At 41.9% G+C, this 13320-nt stretch overlaps 1 protein-coding gene across 1 annotated transcript in view; it reads left to right on the top strand.

Moving 5' to 3' along the window:
* uex (metal transporter uex) overlaps nucleotides 1-11969 on the top strand; it is a 36518-nt gene extending 24549 nt beyond the window's left edge. The window contains exons 7-14 of the mRNA XM_022853368.2: nucleotides 95-351; nucleotides 555-771; nucleotides 1117-1386; nucleotides 1987-2121; nucleotides 2308-2592; nucleotides 2923-3864; nucleotides 5052-5211; nucleotides 6138-11969. Coding sequence (XP_022709103.1) covers nucleotides 95-351; nucleotides 555-771; nucleotides 1117-1386; nucleotides 1987-2121; nucleotides 2308-2592; nucleotides 2923-3864; nucleotides 5052-5211; nucleotides 6138-6495 — 2624 coding nt within the window. The 3' untranslated portion in view covers nucleotides 6496-11969. The remainder of the gene's footprint in view (nucleotides 1-94; nucleotides 352-554; nucleotides 772-1116; nucleotides 1387-1986; nucleotides 2122-2307; nucleotides 2593-2922; nucleotides 3865-5051; nucleotides 5212-6137) is intronic.
* The last annotated feature ends 1351 nt before the right edge of the window (nucleotides 11970-13320 follow it).

Below are 13320 nucleotides of genomic sequence, written 5' to 3'. Positions count from 1 at the left end.
AATTTTAAGTAACGAATTGTCCGCTCTGTGCTACAAAACAGCCATTTTACGTACTCATATTTTGTTTTATTCATGTTCTAATACTCTGAAATAGGCTTGATCGCAATCTTGGGCTCGACGATGGCTATCGTCGTTTTTGGAGAAATCATTCCGCAGGCGATCTGTTCCCGCCATGGCCTTGAAGTTGGAGCACGCACTCTTATTATTACGAAAATCTTCATGGTACTGACATTTCTTGCGTCATACCCCATCTCACGAGCATTAGATTATGTACTCGGTGAGGAAATTGGCCATGTTTACGATCGAGAAAAACTCATCCAGTACATCAAACTTACAATGGATTACACACAGGTAGGCAACTGAGATACGATTTCTACTGTTTTGGCGCCCAGAATAAATAAAAAATAATCCAAACTTTATTTTCACTCAAAAAACTTCGAATCCTGGTTATTATTACGCTATGACTACAAATATTGCTAGCAAATCCATATAATACCTATTTAGTAAATTGTTGTTAATTACAATTGATATCTGTACCAACTCGCAAATAACAGCTGGCAAATGAAGAGGTAAATATAATCTCGGGAGCGCTAGAGCTGAAAACAAAACAAGCGGGACATATTATGACGCGTATCGACGACGTCTTCATGCTGCCATACAACACCGTTCTCGACTTCGAGACCGTCTCAAACATCATCCGACAAGGCTATACCCGTATACCCATTTACGAGGGCAACCGAGATACTATCGTCGGTTTGCTCAATATCAAAGGTAAAGCACCAAATAAAGTATGCCTAGGTTCGATGAAATAGGCGTTTGTTATTACAGGCGTTCATTGCCTAACACAGATGTCCCGTACATGAACATAACCCTATAATATGTCGTCGCGTAATAATCATGTCAACAGAAATACAAGTTGGAAAGTATGAATACATAGTAAAGGCAAACTAAACGTAAACTATCATCGCTAACTGCTGATGGCAGCAATTGCAGCGCCATGCTGATCATCATCATCATCATCATCATCATCATCATCACGACTTAGGCTCGAAGCCCATACGGGTTTGGTAACATGTGTAGCTGATTTTACTAACTCTGCGACGGTTGACGCTTCAGATCTAGCATTCATTGATCCGGGAGATGCATTCCCATTGAAGACAGTATGTGACTTTTATAAGCACCCGCTCACGTACTGCTTTGAGGACCAGTGCTTGGATGAGCTATTGGACGAGTTCAAGAAGGGCAAAAGTCATATGTCGATTGTGCAATCTATCCGTATGGGAGAGGGCGCCGACCCCGTTTATTCCGTAGTTGGTATTGTCACCTTAGAGGACGTCATTGAGGAGATCCTAAAAATCGAGATCGTCGATGAAACCGATGTTCTCAGTAAGTTTTCGCCCACACGATCTTTGAAAGGCTACACGGTTTGGTGGTTTGAAAGGAGAGCTTTCGTACACTTTCGTACATTTCTTTCGTTATTCTACAAATATACACCTATATAACACTACGTACTTTAGAGAAAACATTAAAAAAGTTAAATCATCCATGAAAGTTTTACACAAAATAGAGTTCCAAAAAAAGGAAGTTCCATTGAAATTTTAAGAAGAGGACTCTAGTTATATGTTGTTCGTATGTCATACGTATAATTGTATAAGCAATGGCTTTCGAACAAGAATAAGCGAAGGCCAATGCCCTCTAACTTGTTCCGTTACCGTTTTAGCTCCTTTCCGGTTTACTTAATTCTCCTGATACAGACTAATGAAACAGGGCTATTTACGAAGTGTAAGACTGTCGGCACTAGCGTCGTTTTACTTTTGTTGGCTTCTTTCACGTAAACGATGTGGTAGTGTTATGCGAGTGGCCTAGCAGAAATATATTAGCAGAACTCATGGCAAAACGTCAATTCTATCCATCAGTACCTGCCATCATCACTACTATCGTTTAATGCAAAAGGAATATGATTTGTTTGTTGATTCTGTTTTGCAGCGGATAATCGTGAACGCAAGAAGCGTAAAGAAGTACAACTCTCCAAGCAGGACTTTACTGACTTTGCGAAAATTAACGCCAGAAGTGTTATTCCAGCTCCACTAGCGCTTGCTACCTTCCAGTTTCTCTCAACGGGTAAGTCAACGAGCGAATTCGATATTAGCTGCCTTTCTATAACTTCAGCAGCAGACATCGTTGAATTTAAGTTGTGCGCTGTTCGGCAACTATGTGCTAAGCACATACGTCCATGTAGCTAAAATAAAGAAAAAGCTGCACCTATATGAACAAGTCGTATGTTTCCAACGTTGTGTACAATTATAGCTGTTGAGCCGTTTAAGCGAGAGTATGTCTCGGAAAATGTCCTTCGGCGTCTGATGGTGCAGAACATCTTCATCCACATTAAAGCGGATGAGCTGGCGGACGATTCGAGAAAGTTTATCTACCGGGCGGGTAAAGCGACCGATTATTTCGCTCTTCTACTCGAAGGCCGCGCTAAAGTGACTCTCCACACAAGCGCTAACGAGGAGCTTCAGCACGAAGCAGGACCGTTTTCCTATTTTGGAGTGCCTGCGATATTTCTTTTGCCCGTAGCTGGTCAGGCCGGTGGTAAGTACAGTAAGGGAACGCACTAGAATAAAAAGATCGTAATCCGATCGACAATATCGACACATTACTCCGATAAGTTAATAATATTTCCATGAATGGTTGTTAACTTTTCCTTCATCCTACTTTGGAGAACTTCACGTGCATTTTTCAACTGTTATGTTTTCTATAACACAGAACAAGCGGCGCTTATGTATGCTATGCTCTATTATACGTACATATTTTAAATGTTTTGAACTTGTAACTGATTTTGCAGGAGTGCATGGATGATAGACTATTTATTAGTACCTTCTAACGTTGCGACCTCTGCAATTTATTTATTGTGGTCTTCAGAGGGCAAATTTCCGGGGACAGCGGATAACAGCGCCTCACAGTTGTCACTTGCGTCGCCGGCGAGTGAATGCATACATTTAGCAGAACGCGCCTTTACGCCCGACTATTCGGTCGAGGCGGTTACGAACGTGCTTTACATGCGTGTCCACCGCAGCGTCTATGCGGCCGCGTACAAGACGTCCCGACTTGATCGGTCTAACCGATCAACCGCTGCTAGCCTCGAGACGGAGTGGGCTAACGTGCTAAATGCTCTCAACACCAGTAATCGCCACCGGAATACGACAGGCGGCGGTGGTCCTACGGCCAGCGTGAACCATAATGTAGGACACGTTGGTCAGGCGGCCACGACGACAACAGCAGCACCGGCCGAGGCGTTTTCCGCACACGGATCGCTGACCTGCGGCAACAACACATCAACACCAACGACACCAGCGGCGACGACCGCCAAGGCTGGATTGACCTCAGGGGCCGGTAAGTGCCACATTTCGGCTACACCCCCAACATCGCCAAGGGCGCGAACTTCGAACTTGGAAGCACTTCACGAAAAGTCGACTGAAGATAATGATCATGGCACTGGCCACCATCAGCAACAGCAGCAGAAGTACGATTGTGCACCAGGTGGTGGCTGCATGGACAGAGATAGTGATTCAGGCAAAGGCACGGCCAAGGACAAGGACATGAGTGAAAAAGCACCCCTGTTAGCTGCTGCATACTCGGCTAATGCTCCCCCCGCTAATTTCGGATTCAGAAGTAGCACATACGGAGGGCTAGGAGAGTTGCGGCTGGAGCAACTCGGAGCAAAGCGGCACTCATCGTCTGTTATGACGCAGATGAGCGGAGGCATCGTTCCCCAAAAGCACACCCAACAACACGCATACAACAACAGCAACAACAACAACAACAGCAACAGCAACAACAACAACAACAACAACAACACAGCAGGCAAGAGGGCAGACTAGGTCTAGCTGAAGCGGCACAGCCACCTTTAATCAAGTACCACTAAGATACATGTGATTAATGTATCCGCATGCAATGTTTCAGCCATGCCAGAGCTAAAGATTCGGAGGTCCCTAGACAAGCTGTGTGCTGTTACCTATCTCCTTAGTTTTAGCAGGTCTCGGGTGATGCAACCAGTCGGGTGATCAGGATACGCAAAGAAATTAACCATGCTATTTTTGACACCACAACCCGCATCATTTGATTAAACTTGTGTAGACAAACGATACCGTTTTCTGCCGATGACTCTCCACTGTGTCCCTCCATTGCAAAGAGATAAATGCCCCTATACTGTCGTGTGCCGTTCACTCAACATCGTGTCACAGCCGAAGCATAATAAGCTTTGCTTGCACCTGTTCATGACCATATATATATATATATATATATATATATACGTTTGTGTGCGTGCGTGCGTGCGTTTCTACGCCTGACTGTGCAACGTTTACTGTGTTGTCTGCGAGCGATAGTGTCGTCGTTGAACAAATATCTCGATGCTTTTACTTCGAAGACCACTGTTGTAACCCACGCTTACTGTCGTATATCACCACTTTCTTATCTCTTAGGTCCGTATGCCGAAATACACCTGTTAGAAAATGCCCTTCAACCTGTACGTACTGCCCTATTGTTGGCTGCGTAAACAAACAAAACGAAGACGGCTATGCTATCTGTTTCTCTGTAAATGTATTGTGTATGATGCCTGCATCATTACGTCAGTCCGTCATCCAGCTCTTACTTTTTATCGAAAAGCAAATAATTACGGTTGATTGATTTGTTCGTCTTTTTTTTTTTTAGCAACTAGCAACGTCTAGCTGAGTATATAACGTGTTCATAACAGACATATGATGGTATTTCTAGTAGTGTGACACTGCTTTCAGCCTGTGCCCGTAACTTGTGCTCTGTTATATTATAATTGAACTCGGAGGGAGATGCTTTTGTTGATGGCCTGTTGTCTGATCCGGACTGAAGTGCCAGTTGTGGACTAGCTTAACCTAACTACAACGTATTGACAACGCCCACTAACTTTAGTTTATAATTAACGCGTTACACAAAATGACATCGTTTTAGGATGGATGTTAGTTCTAACAAATTATTTATGTTTGCCATTTTTTTGTGCAATTATTCACATGTAATAGGCACGCCTTGTTTGAGTTCAGCGAGTTTTTCGGGACCTCCAGTGCTAGCAGCTCCGCTTACACGGAGTTCCGATGCCTCGATCGCCTCGATACCGTTACATGAACTACACACCACTATGGCTGTACAGCCATCTAGCACTACCCAACAACAAGTTATAAGGTACTTTATATACTTTTCCGTCGTTATACGTTGGCAAACTATTTAGCAAGCAATAGGGACTAGTCGTATTATCGTGCGTTCAGCCTATACGTATCTGTGCGTATGCGATTCTCATTTTATGGCGACTGATTTCAACGAGCTCAGCTCTGTTCTGTTCTCCGTTTCCACCTAGTTAGTCGACGACACAGCCTCTGAGGCAGACCTCTGTAAAGCTATGCCACAGCTATGTAGACCAAAAGTTCATCGTTACCACCTCGACTCATCCAAACTACATTAGCAACAATATTGACGAACGGAATATCAGTAGCGCCATCTTGTCCTACATACACAGTTTCATACTGCACGAAACCAGCTACGAGTTTTGAACTTAGATATTACCTCATGTCTGTAAGTTCACTAGACAAACCTGATATTACGAAAACGTTCCACTTTGCAACTTATATGATCATAAAAAGTAATGTAAATAGTCGCGAGATGTGTACGCTTGTGGACAGACCTAATTAGTAAATGGCATTTTTCTATTGTACCGCACATGCGAATTTGTCCGGTTCGCTTTATTTAAAGCAAACCGTGAACCTAGATCCGAGTAGCTCAGTAGGTATCAAAACAGCTTATTATGATTGGCAACCTCTTGAAAACTAGACGGAAAACCACTTTTATTCGCCAATTTCTCTGTGAGTGGCCTAGTAGCGTATACATTTACCTGAGCATACATTAGTGATAGCAATCCGGCCTTAAAGATCGATTCTTTTCGCCGATTGGCGATATTAGCGACTGAGAGCTCATGAAAACTCAGTAGTGTTTTACTACGTATGCACTAATCACATATCGTAATTAATCTCTAAGCAATGCGTATATGATTAAGTGAGTCTCGTGTTTGTGTTTCTGTCGGCTCCATATCAAATGTGTTACTAAATTTGTCACAGATCTCCGGAATCGAATAAATCGGTAATAATCGATGTCGTCGGCAGTGCTGCCGGTACCGCAGCCAAAGGACAAGGCCTACCGTTAAGTACGGGCACCGGCAACGGTAGTAAGGGAGCCAGGCCGCCCGCAGGCCTTCCCGGCCTATCGGCGGTCACTTCTTCATCTGCAAATAACAGCAGGGCCTCATCTGGACAACAGCCACAACAGTATCTTCCACCAGGCTCAGGCACAGCTCGTGAACCATTAGAGCCTCGCGATGTAAACGAAAGAACCCTTCTGCTAAGCGGACACACTTCGAGCAGCAGCAGCAGCAGCAGCAATGAACATGGCGTGCATCAGCAGCCGCCCACTAGTTGATAAACACATACACCGCATATATATCATCACGCAGACCGATGGTGAAAACGAAACAGCTACTGTTATGACGCAATTAGCCTGAACGGATAGTCAACCGCCTTAATTTACTCGGAAGAAAGAACTACGTCCTTGGCATTCAATCTGTTATGTACCCGAACTAATTCTAATGGGCAATACTAGTAACATTGATAGAAGTTGCTTTTAGCGATAGAAGTCGCAGTTGCTAGGTGCTCTTACCAGCGGCCCTGCCAGTTCAAATGCCATCAAAGAAAGATTTCCCAAAAAAGGGAGTAAAATCGAATGGCAGAGGTTTTCACTGAACTGAGACGCTCCGCTGAGCTAAAATCGGACCGCGTCTGAATAGATTACGCGCTATGTATCTGTTTGCGATCGTGTGAAAGTAAACAACAGTAGCCAGATCATTCGCAAATGGTTCTCAAACGGGAGTGAATTTCTACACAAAACTAATTCCTTCCAGCATTATGTAGAAGAAGTAATAGTAATAGCCACACTGGTCGTCTTAAGCTCCAGCTCGTGTATAGTAATTGATAACACAGCATTATAATAACAGATAGTTGCTCTGCTAAAATTCTTACATTTCCTTATTTATCTGTCCTATCTATAAATGAGAACGTCAATAAAGTATCAGCTAACATAAAGACACAAATCGAAAAAGAGATGCAGTGCACGCGACAGGATGATGACATTTTAACATAGGAAAACAAGTGAGAAATTCGTCTGCGAGAGCAACGAAAGAATAATATAATAGTAGTAATTAGAAACGGCTAACGGGAGCAGGTGCGCGCGCGCGCGCGCGCGAGAGAGAGAAAAAGAACGAAAGAGTGAGAGGTAGGCCAGACGACGTTAATTCAGGTTTCGTTGTTAATTTGGTAATAATTTTAATAATGATCATCGTCATCATCACCATCATAATGTAAACTAGAGTCATTTAAACTTCATTCGCCGCCGCCGCCGCCGTCGCCGCCGCCGCCGCCACCGCCGCCGCCGCCGCCGCCGCTCATTTTTATAGTCGAAGTGATAAAAGTAAGTAGCGAGCACAAATGACAAATAAGAACGATTACTTATTTTTTGAGTCAGTTTCCTTTGCTCAAATTTTGTGCTTGCGGATATAATGTTATGTTTATTTAGTAACTAATCCGTGCTAATGGTAGTATCGCTTTCATTTAGCCCAATATTTACGAAAAATTAATTCGTTAAATTCCATGAACCATGCAAAAGTGCTTAGGATGGTGTTTACGATAACAAAATACAGGACCTTGGTCTTGAGTGGCTTAACAGAAGGTGGCAACTGCAAAAACTTACAAAATGTACCAAAGTCAACTCGCTGTATGAGCGTAACTTATATATACTCATATACGTTTCGATAGTGTTCTTTTTATTTCTAGATATTATATAAAGATGAAACCATAATTCGTAAAGTATATAAGCACCATTTTTTATGATGTCATTATCTGCAGTAACCATTTCTGTATTATGAGATAAATAAGAATATTTTGAACGATATAGTTTGCTCTACTTATGTTTTATTTATTCAAACGCTTTTTACAACTAGTGGAACTATTCTCATGGCTATATTTGATCTAAATGAAAAGTAAATGAGTGCTGATGTTGTATTTAAGCAACGAGTGTTTGATGATTTGAATTTTTTTAAGCGACGGAGTGAATGTACCTTAGGTTTGCTCTACCACATAGTGTTAGGTTTGTCTTAAAACTAGGTGAAGTAATGGCGGCCGCGGTGTCGGTAATTATGATGATGTATGACGCGCAGTAGCAATCGCATGGAGTAGATGTGGGCGGATGTATGTGTGGTGGGCTCAGTCGAAAAAGCGTAAAGTAACCTTTGTGATTGTGCTATGACTATTCTGTTTTTGCTTTGTCATTTGATTAAAATGGTTTTTATTTGAAATTGTTACAGTGGAAAGCGTTTATACCTAGAGGTTTATATTTGCTTGTTGCTATTGCTGTCGTCGTCATCGACACGGGTTGCGAAAAAAGAACTGTTTTGGTGTTTTCTGTGGGCATATTTGTATGAGACGCAGCGTGATGAACCGGCAACGTACGAGATGAGTTATAAAGTGCATCACACTTCATATTGACAAAGCTAAACGTTTATCTTGCTCGAGTTGAGGTGAATGAACCTCATTACTGTTGTTGAGGACTATCTGTTACCAGTGAGACAACCCCTGGTAACAGCTGGTAAAATTCTTATCTTAATAGCATTTTTAGGGTACATGAGGATGCGGAGATTGCATAGGTAGGTACACAGTTATGGCAGCAGCAGCAGCAGCAGCAGCAACACTAATACTGATGATGCCGACCAAAGAAATGAAAGAACATATTCATTATAGCTGATTTGATGGTTGAAACGGACTATTGATGAATGGATTATAAATTCAGTAGACGCTACGTTACTTTTGTGCCTCCTCATTTGTTGACATTTCGGATCAACTGCCTTCTCCCCATCGATATTTTTTGTACAGTGTTTCTACTTGCGACATGATCTGGGCAAAGCGAGGAACCCCTAAGGTTAACTGCCCCAGAAACTGAAGCGACAACAGCAGTGACGGAGTAGCAGCTCTGATTGACTTTGTTTGTATGTAGGTTTTGCCAGGGGGTGAGCAGCTTCAATCTTGAGGCTATCATCTTAAAACAAACGAGATGAAAATCATTATTGCCATATGCGCATCGCCAAACTCGGATCGTGTGTCTTCTTCCAACATCTATAGCCTGTTACGCCTACGTGCTGACTTAGCAAATATGTCAAGGGAGATTATAGATCTATTCTATTCTAGATAGGTAGCAGCTAATTTATTATGTCACGACATGCTTAGCAGACCAGGGGTGTTCTGCAAGCGAATCGTGCGCACCAAAGTTGTTGTGCGCATATAGAAATGACGGAGGTACCCCTGCTGTGCGCGTGACTAATTGAATTAAGAAGCTGTAGGATTTCGAGCTTGAACAAGTCATCCGCCGCAAACTGTGAGGTAATGAGGTTGTTGCTGATCTGCGCCTAAATGACGCAACCTTTTTATCCTGTTTTTCATTCTTCGTACTCGTGGGCGATGAGACGTCGTTTTGTGCCAAAGCACAGGCAGCTACAAAATACTAATTTTTTGGAGTTTACGCCGTTAGGTATTCTCAGAGGGCTGGCTCTCAGTACGAAACGAAGTTTATAGCCATGAAGTATAACACAAGTGCTTCTACTATTAGATAAATCAAAAAAGAAGCTGCCACGAAGCACATGACGAAGCAAATGAAATGAGCAGCCACAAAAGAGCAACTACGTAGAGCCGGTCAACAACACGATGGACAAACAAATTCTCATATCCCCAAGCGCACAGTCTGACTTGTGTCTATTGCTGCGCTATCTAGCATTATAGTTGTTCTTCTGAGTAAACAGTATCAGAAAAATAACAGCATAAATTGTTCCGGACGCAAAAGCAAATAGAAACAAGATAGGCTGGCAGAAAAATAACCGAGTATAGAGGCGCAGGTTCTGAACACTGATTCATACCATCATCGCTTTAGCATACTGACACACATACATACATACAACTATTCTATACATACACATATAGACATGTTGGATTCTAACGACCTGAAAGCTCTGTGAACGTACGTGCAGTGTGTTTTGGCGCTGTGTATATATATATAAAATCAAAGAAAAAGCGGGCATGAACGAGACAAACAAAATGTATGGTGACATTGGTTATTGGCATTAACACTCTTGTTCTAAAAAGAACGAGACACTGTTATTAATAATTCTCATCGCCAACCATACAATATGGTCACAAATGAATTTGCCATATGGTCCACGCTATCACTAGGTGCATCTGAGCACTGAAGGGAGTTAAAAAAGTAAGCAGCTGCGTGAAGCCGCAGAGTGTCGTTGTAGAGCTCACGCAGTCCTTTCGGTCACTAACGAATGATTAAGCGCAGCATTGACCGTCATCAGAAAAGAAGACATGCATTTTTGGGCCGTAACCGATTGAGGGCCAGGGACGAAGTCAAGATACCCAGGACGTATACGGGTAAGCAACTAGTTATACTGTGAACAGAAGCAGACCTTTCTTAACGCTTATGGTACAAAATTGCTTTGTATAGTCGATTTAATGGCTAAAAACGAGCCATCTCGTACATGCAGCGATATGTTAGTAAACTGCGGCGATTGCTGTTAAGGGCCAGATTTAACCAAATGAAACGTGTAGTGACTGGTTATCTCTGGGTTGTTTGGGATTAAAAACTTGGTCATGTGAACCTCAGAATCAAGCTACAATTGAAAAAACAATGTTAGACCTAAACACAATTTATTCAAGTCGATTTTTCTATTGGCCCGATCGAAATTAATCCTATAGGCTCACCTATAGGAGAATCTATAGGAGAATCCAATTATTTGCTTTGACCTTTACTGCTAGTTGTTTAGTGACCTAATGGACAGCAGAAACTGCGAATGTGCTAAATTATGATGTCTGTGTACTTTGATAAGCCATTGATGTGAGCTCAGCAAATAGAATTGGAAAAATAGCGTCTATCAGCACGGGTTCCAATACGAACAAACAACAGTGAAAAAAATATATATATTTACAATATTCTTGTTGCTAAAGGAATAGATGCTAGCGAAGTATTACCCTTTCATTAAGAATGCGCGTCTTTTTTTTCTAAATCATATTTAAACGAACAATATTACCAATATCATTGTCTTTATCCTCACCATTGTGAGATAATGGGTCGTTTAGTGTCTGGCTTCAAGTCTCATGCCGTGCTTGTTATTATCATTATTCGATCTCTGATCTATTGTACTGATTCACTAAGTGGTCAATATTAGCAAGTTTCCTTCCCATCGAAGTCGAAACGTACATAGTCAAGCGTTTCGATCAAGTAGATAATAAGCGCCTTACGAATTATAAGTAGGGCAGACTTTGCATACAGTACCCTTCATGGACTCAGTCACTCGGTTTTTGTCGAGGGATTCTAGATCGTATATGCGATAAATCGGTTAGCTCTTAACATTTGAAGTTCAGTCGCCTCCATTACAAATGGCCCTGAACTACTTGAACGTCAAGTAGGGCAATGTCCATATTTTACAGCGAGTGATCATTTACCTCTTCTGCTGTGTCATCAATAGACGTAAAAGAACTGATCGAGTCTACCTTATAGTATATAGTAGTAATTTTGTCACTAGTATATGCACAATGCCACTGTTTATTGTTGTGGGCCTTATGCATCACTAAGAAAACCTCTGCTGCGAGAAGAGGCACCATGTTACACGAAGTAGAATCGTCACTAATTGTTGTTGCATCCCGACTATTCATCGATTCGTTAGGTAACAACGACAGCAACAGATAATAACGACAGCAACAACAAACGACGACAACAACAACAAACAATTAAATGAGTATACCAAAAACAAACTAGTAAATATAAATAAATTTATAGAATGCTTTTGCTCATAAGCAGGGTTTCATCCTTTCGGACTAGGTAGCCTGCGTCCAATGCTTGCTCTGTAAACAACTGGTGATTCCCTAAATATAAGAGTTTGATTAATATTTATAGCCGCTATCTGGCGTTTGGTCCACAAATATATGATATGTGTAGATCATATAATATCCTTACTCCATTACCACCAGGATTCAATATCAACCTTCTAGATTTTAACTAAAAAATGTAAGAAATAGAAATATCGTCCATATAGACAGACGTTTTCACAAATTTCTGCATAGATAAACATGTATATTCTCAAGATGAATATAAAATTGATGTTTGAATAGAGATTTCACAGAGTACCATTTACGCATATCGGATCTGAGTAAAGTGGGCGTTGCGAATTTTCCACGTGGACCTATATCAGAGTCCTTATACATCCGGACAATGTGCTGTGGGTACCGTTATGAAATTACATATGCACACCAATACATTTTTGTAAAGCAAACAACTGGATACAATATAGTGCTGTAATTAAGGGCCAGATGATTTATAATTGCATTTGACACTCGTATATGGCTATATATGTGTTCGCATAAGGATCGTGACCGCTGACTATCTAGCGCGCTCCATATTGTACTACTGCAGTGGTGCTCACACTGAGCGACTCAACTAATTCTACCTCTATCCGTTACAAACAATAATCCCAGCTCGTTAACCCCAGCAAAGCAATGTGGGCTGGCCGTCGGCTCGCGACGGTTAACTTCTGAAGACACTTCCATAAAATGACAAGCAAGCATTATACTATAGCGTTCGGGCCTGTATCTAAAGGGTCCGTGAGCCTTAGCGTGTCTGAGCATTCATTGACAATTCAGCCAATAACCGTTAGCCTAGTTCGCGTCTAGAATTCCATCAAGCCTCTGTCATCTCGTAAATTGATAACCCACGATACTACACACAGTACATGTTGTTATACGTTAAGAGATAAATGATAAAGCATATTGCTTGCGGAAAATCTTCTTAAGTAAGAAAACCGATGGGGCAATGAAGTTAATAACGGTCCATATAGAACGGTTCGCACCTCATTTCTAGTGCTTTATCTACAGAGCCTCAAGAAATCGAATCAATCATTCTGGCAGAATTTGCGAACGACTTGTAATACCGTGCGACGAGATTATTGCGTAGCAAGTCTAGATTAAATCATAGACTATTGGCCGTAGAAGTTAAACGATATATTATATCGCACCTCGTTTCCTTATTTATAAGAGTTAAGCCTTATGTATATTCAAGAAGTCAGCAGGGGGGTTTCTGATCTGTGCAAGTTTGAACATGAATGAAGCAGCTGCTGGGAAGCAGCCTGCGAAGCATACGCACCGTCAGAAG

Source organism: Varroa jacobsoni, unplaced genomic scaffold (genome assembly GCF_002532875.2).
Source record: "Varroa jacobsoni isolate VJ856 unplaced genomic scaffold, vjacob_1.0 contig01633, whole genome shotgun sequence".
Lineage (NCBI taxonomy): Eukaryota > Metazoa > Arthropoda > Arachnida > Mesostigmata > Varroidae > Varroa > Varroa jacobsoni.
The sequence above is the reverse complement of the archived record's forward strand: the minus strand, read 5'-3'. Positions and strand labels throughout refer to the sequence as shown.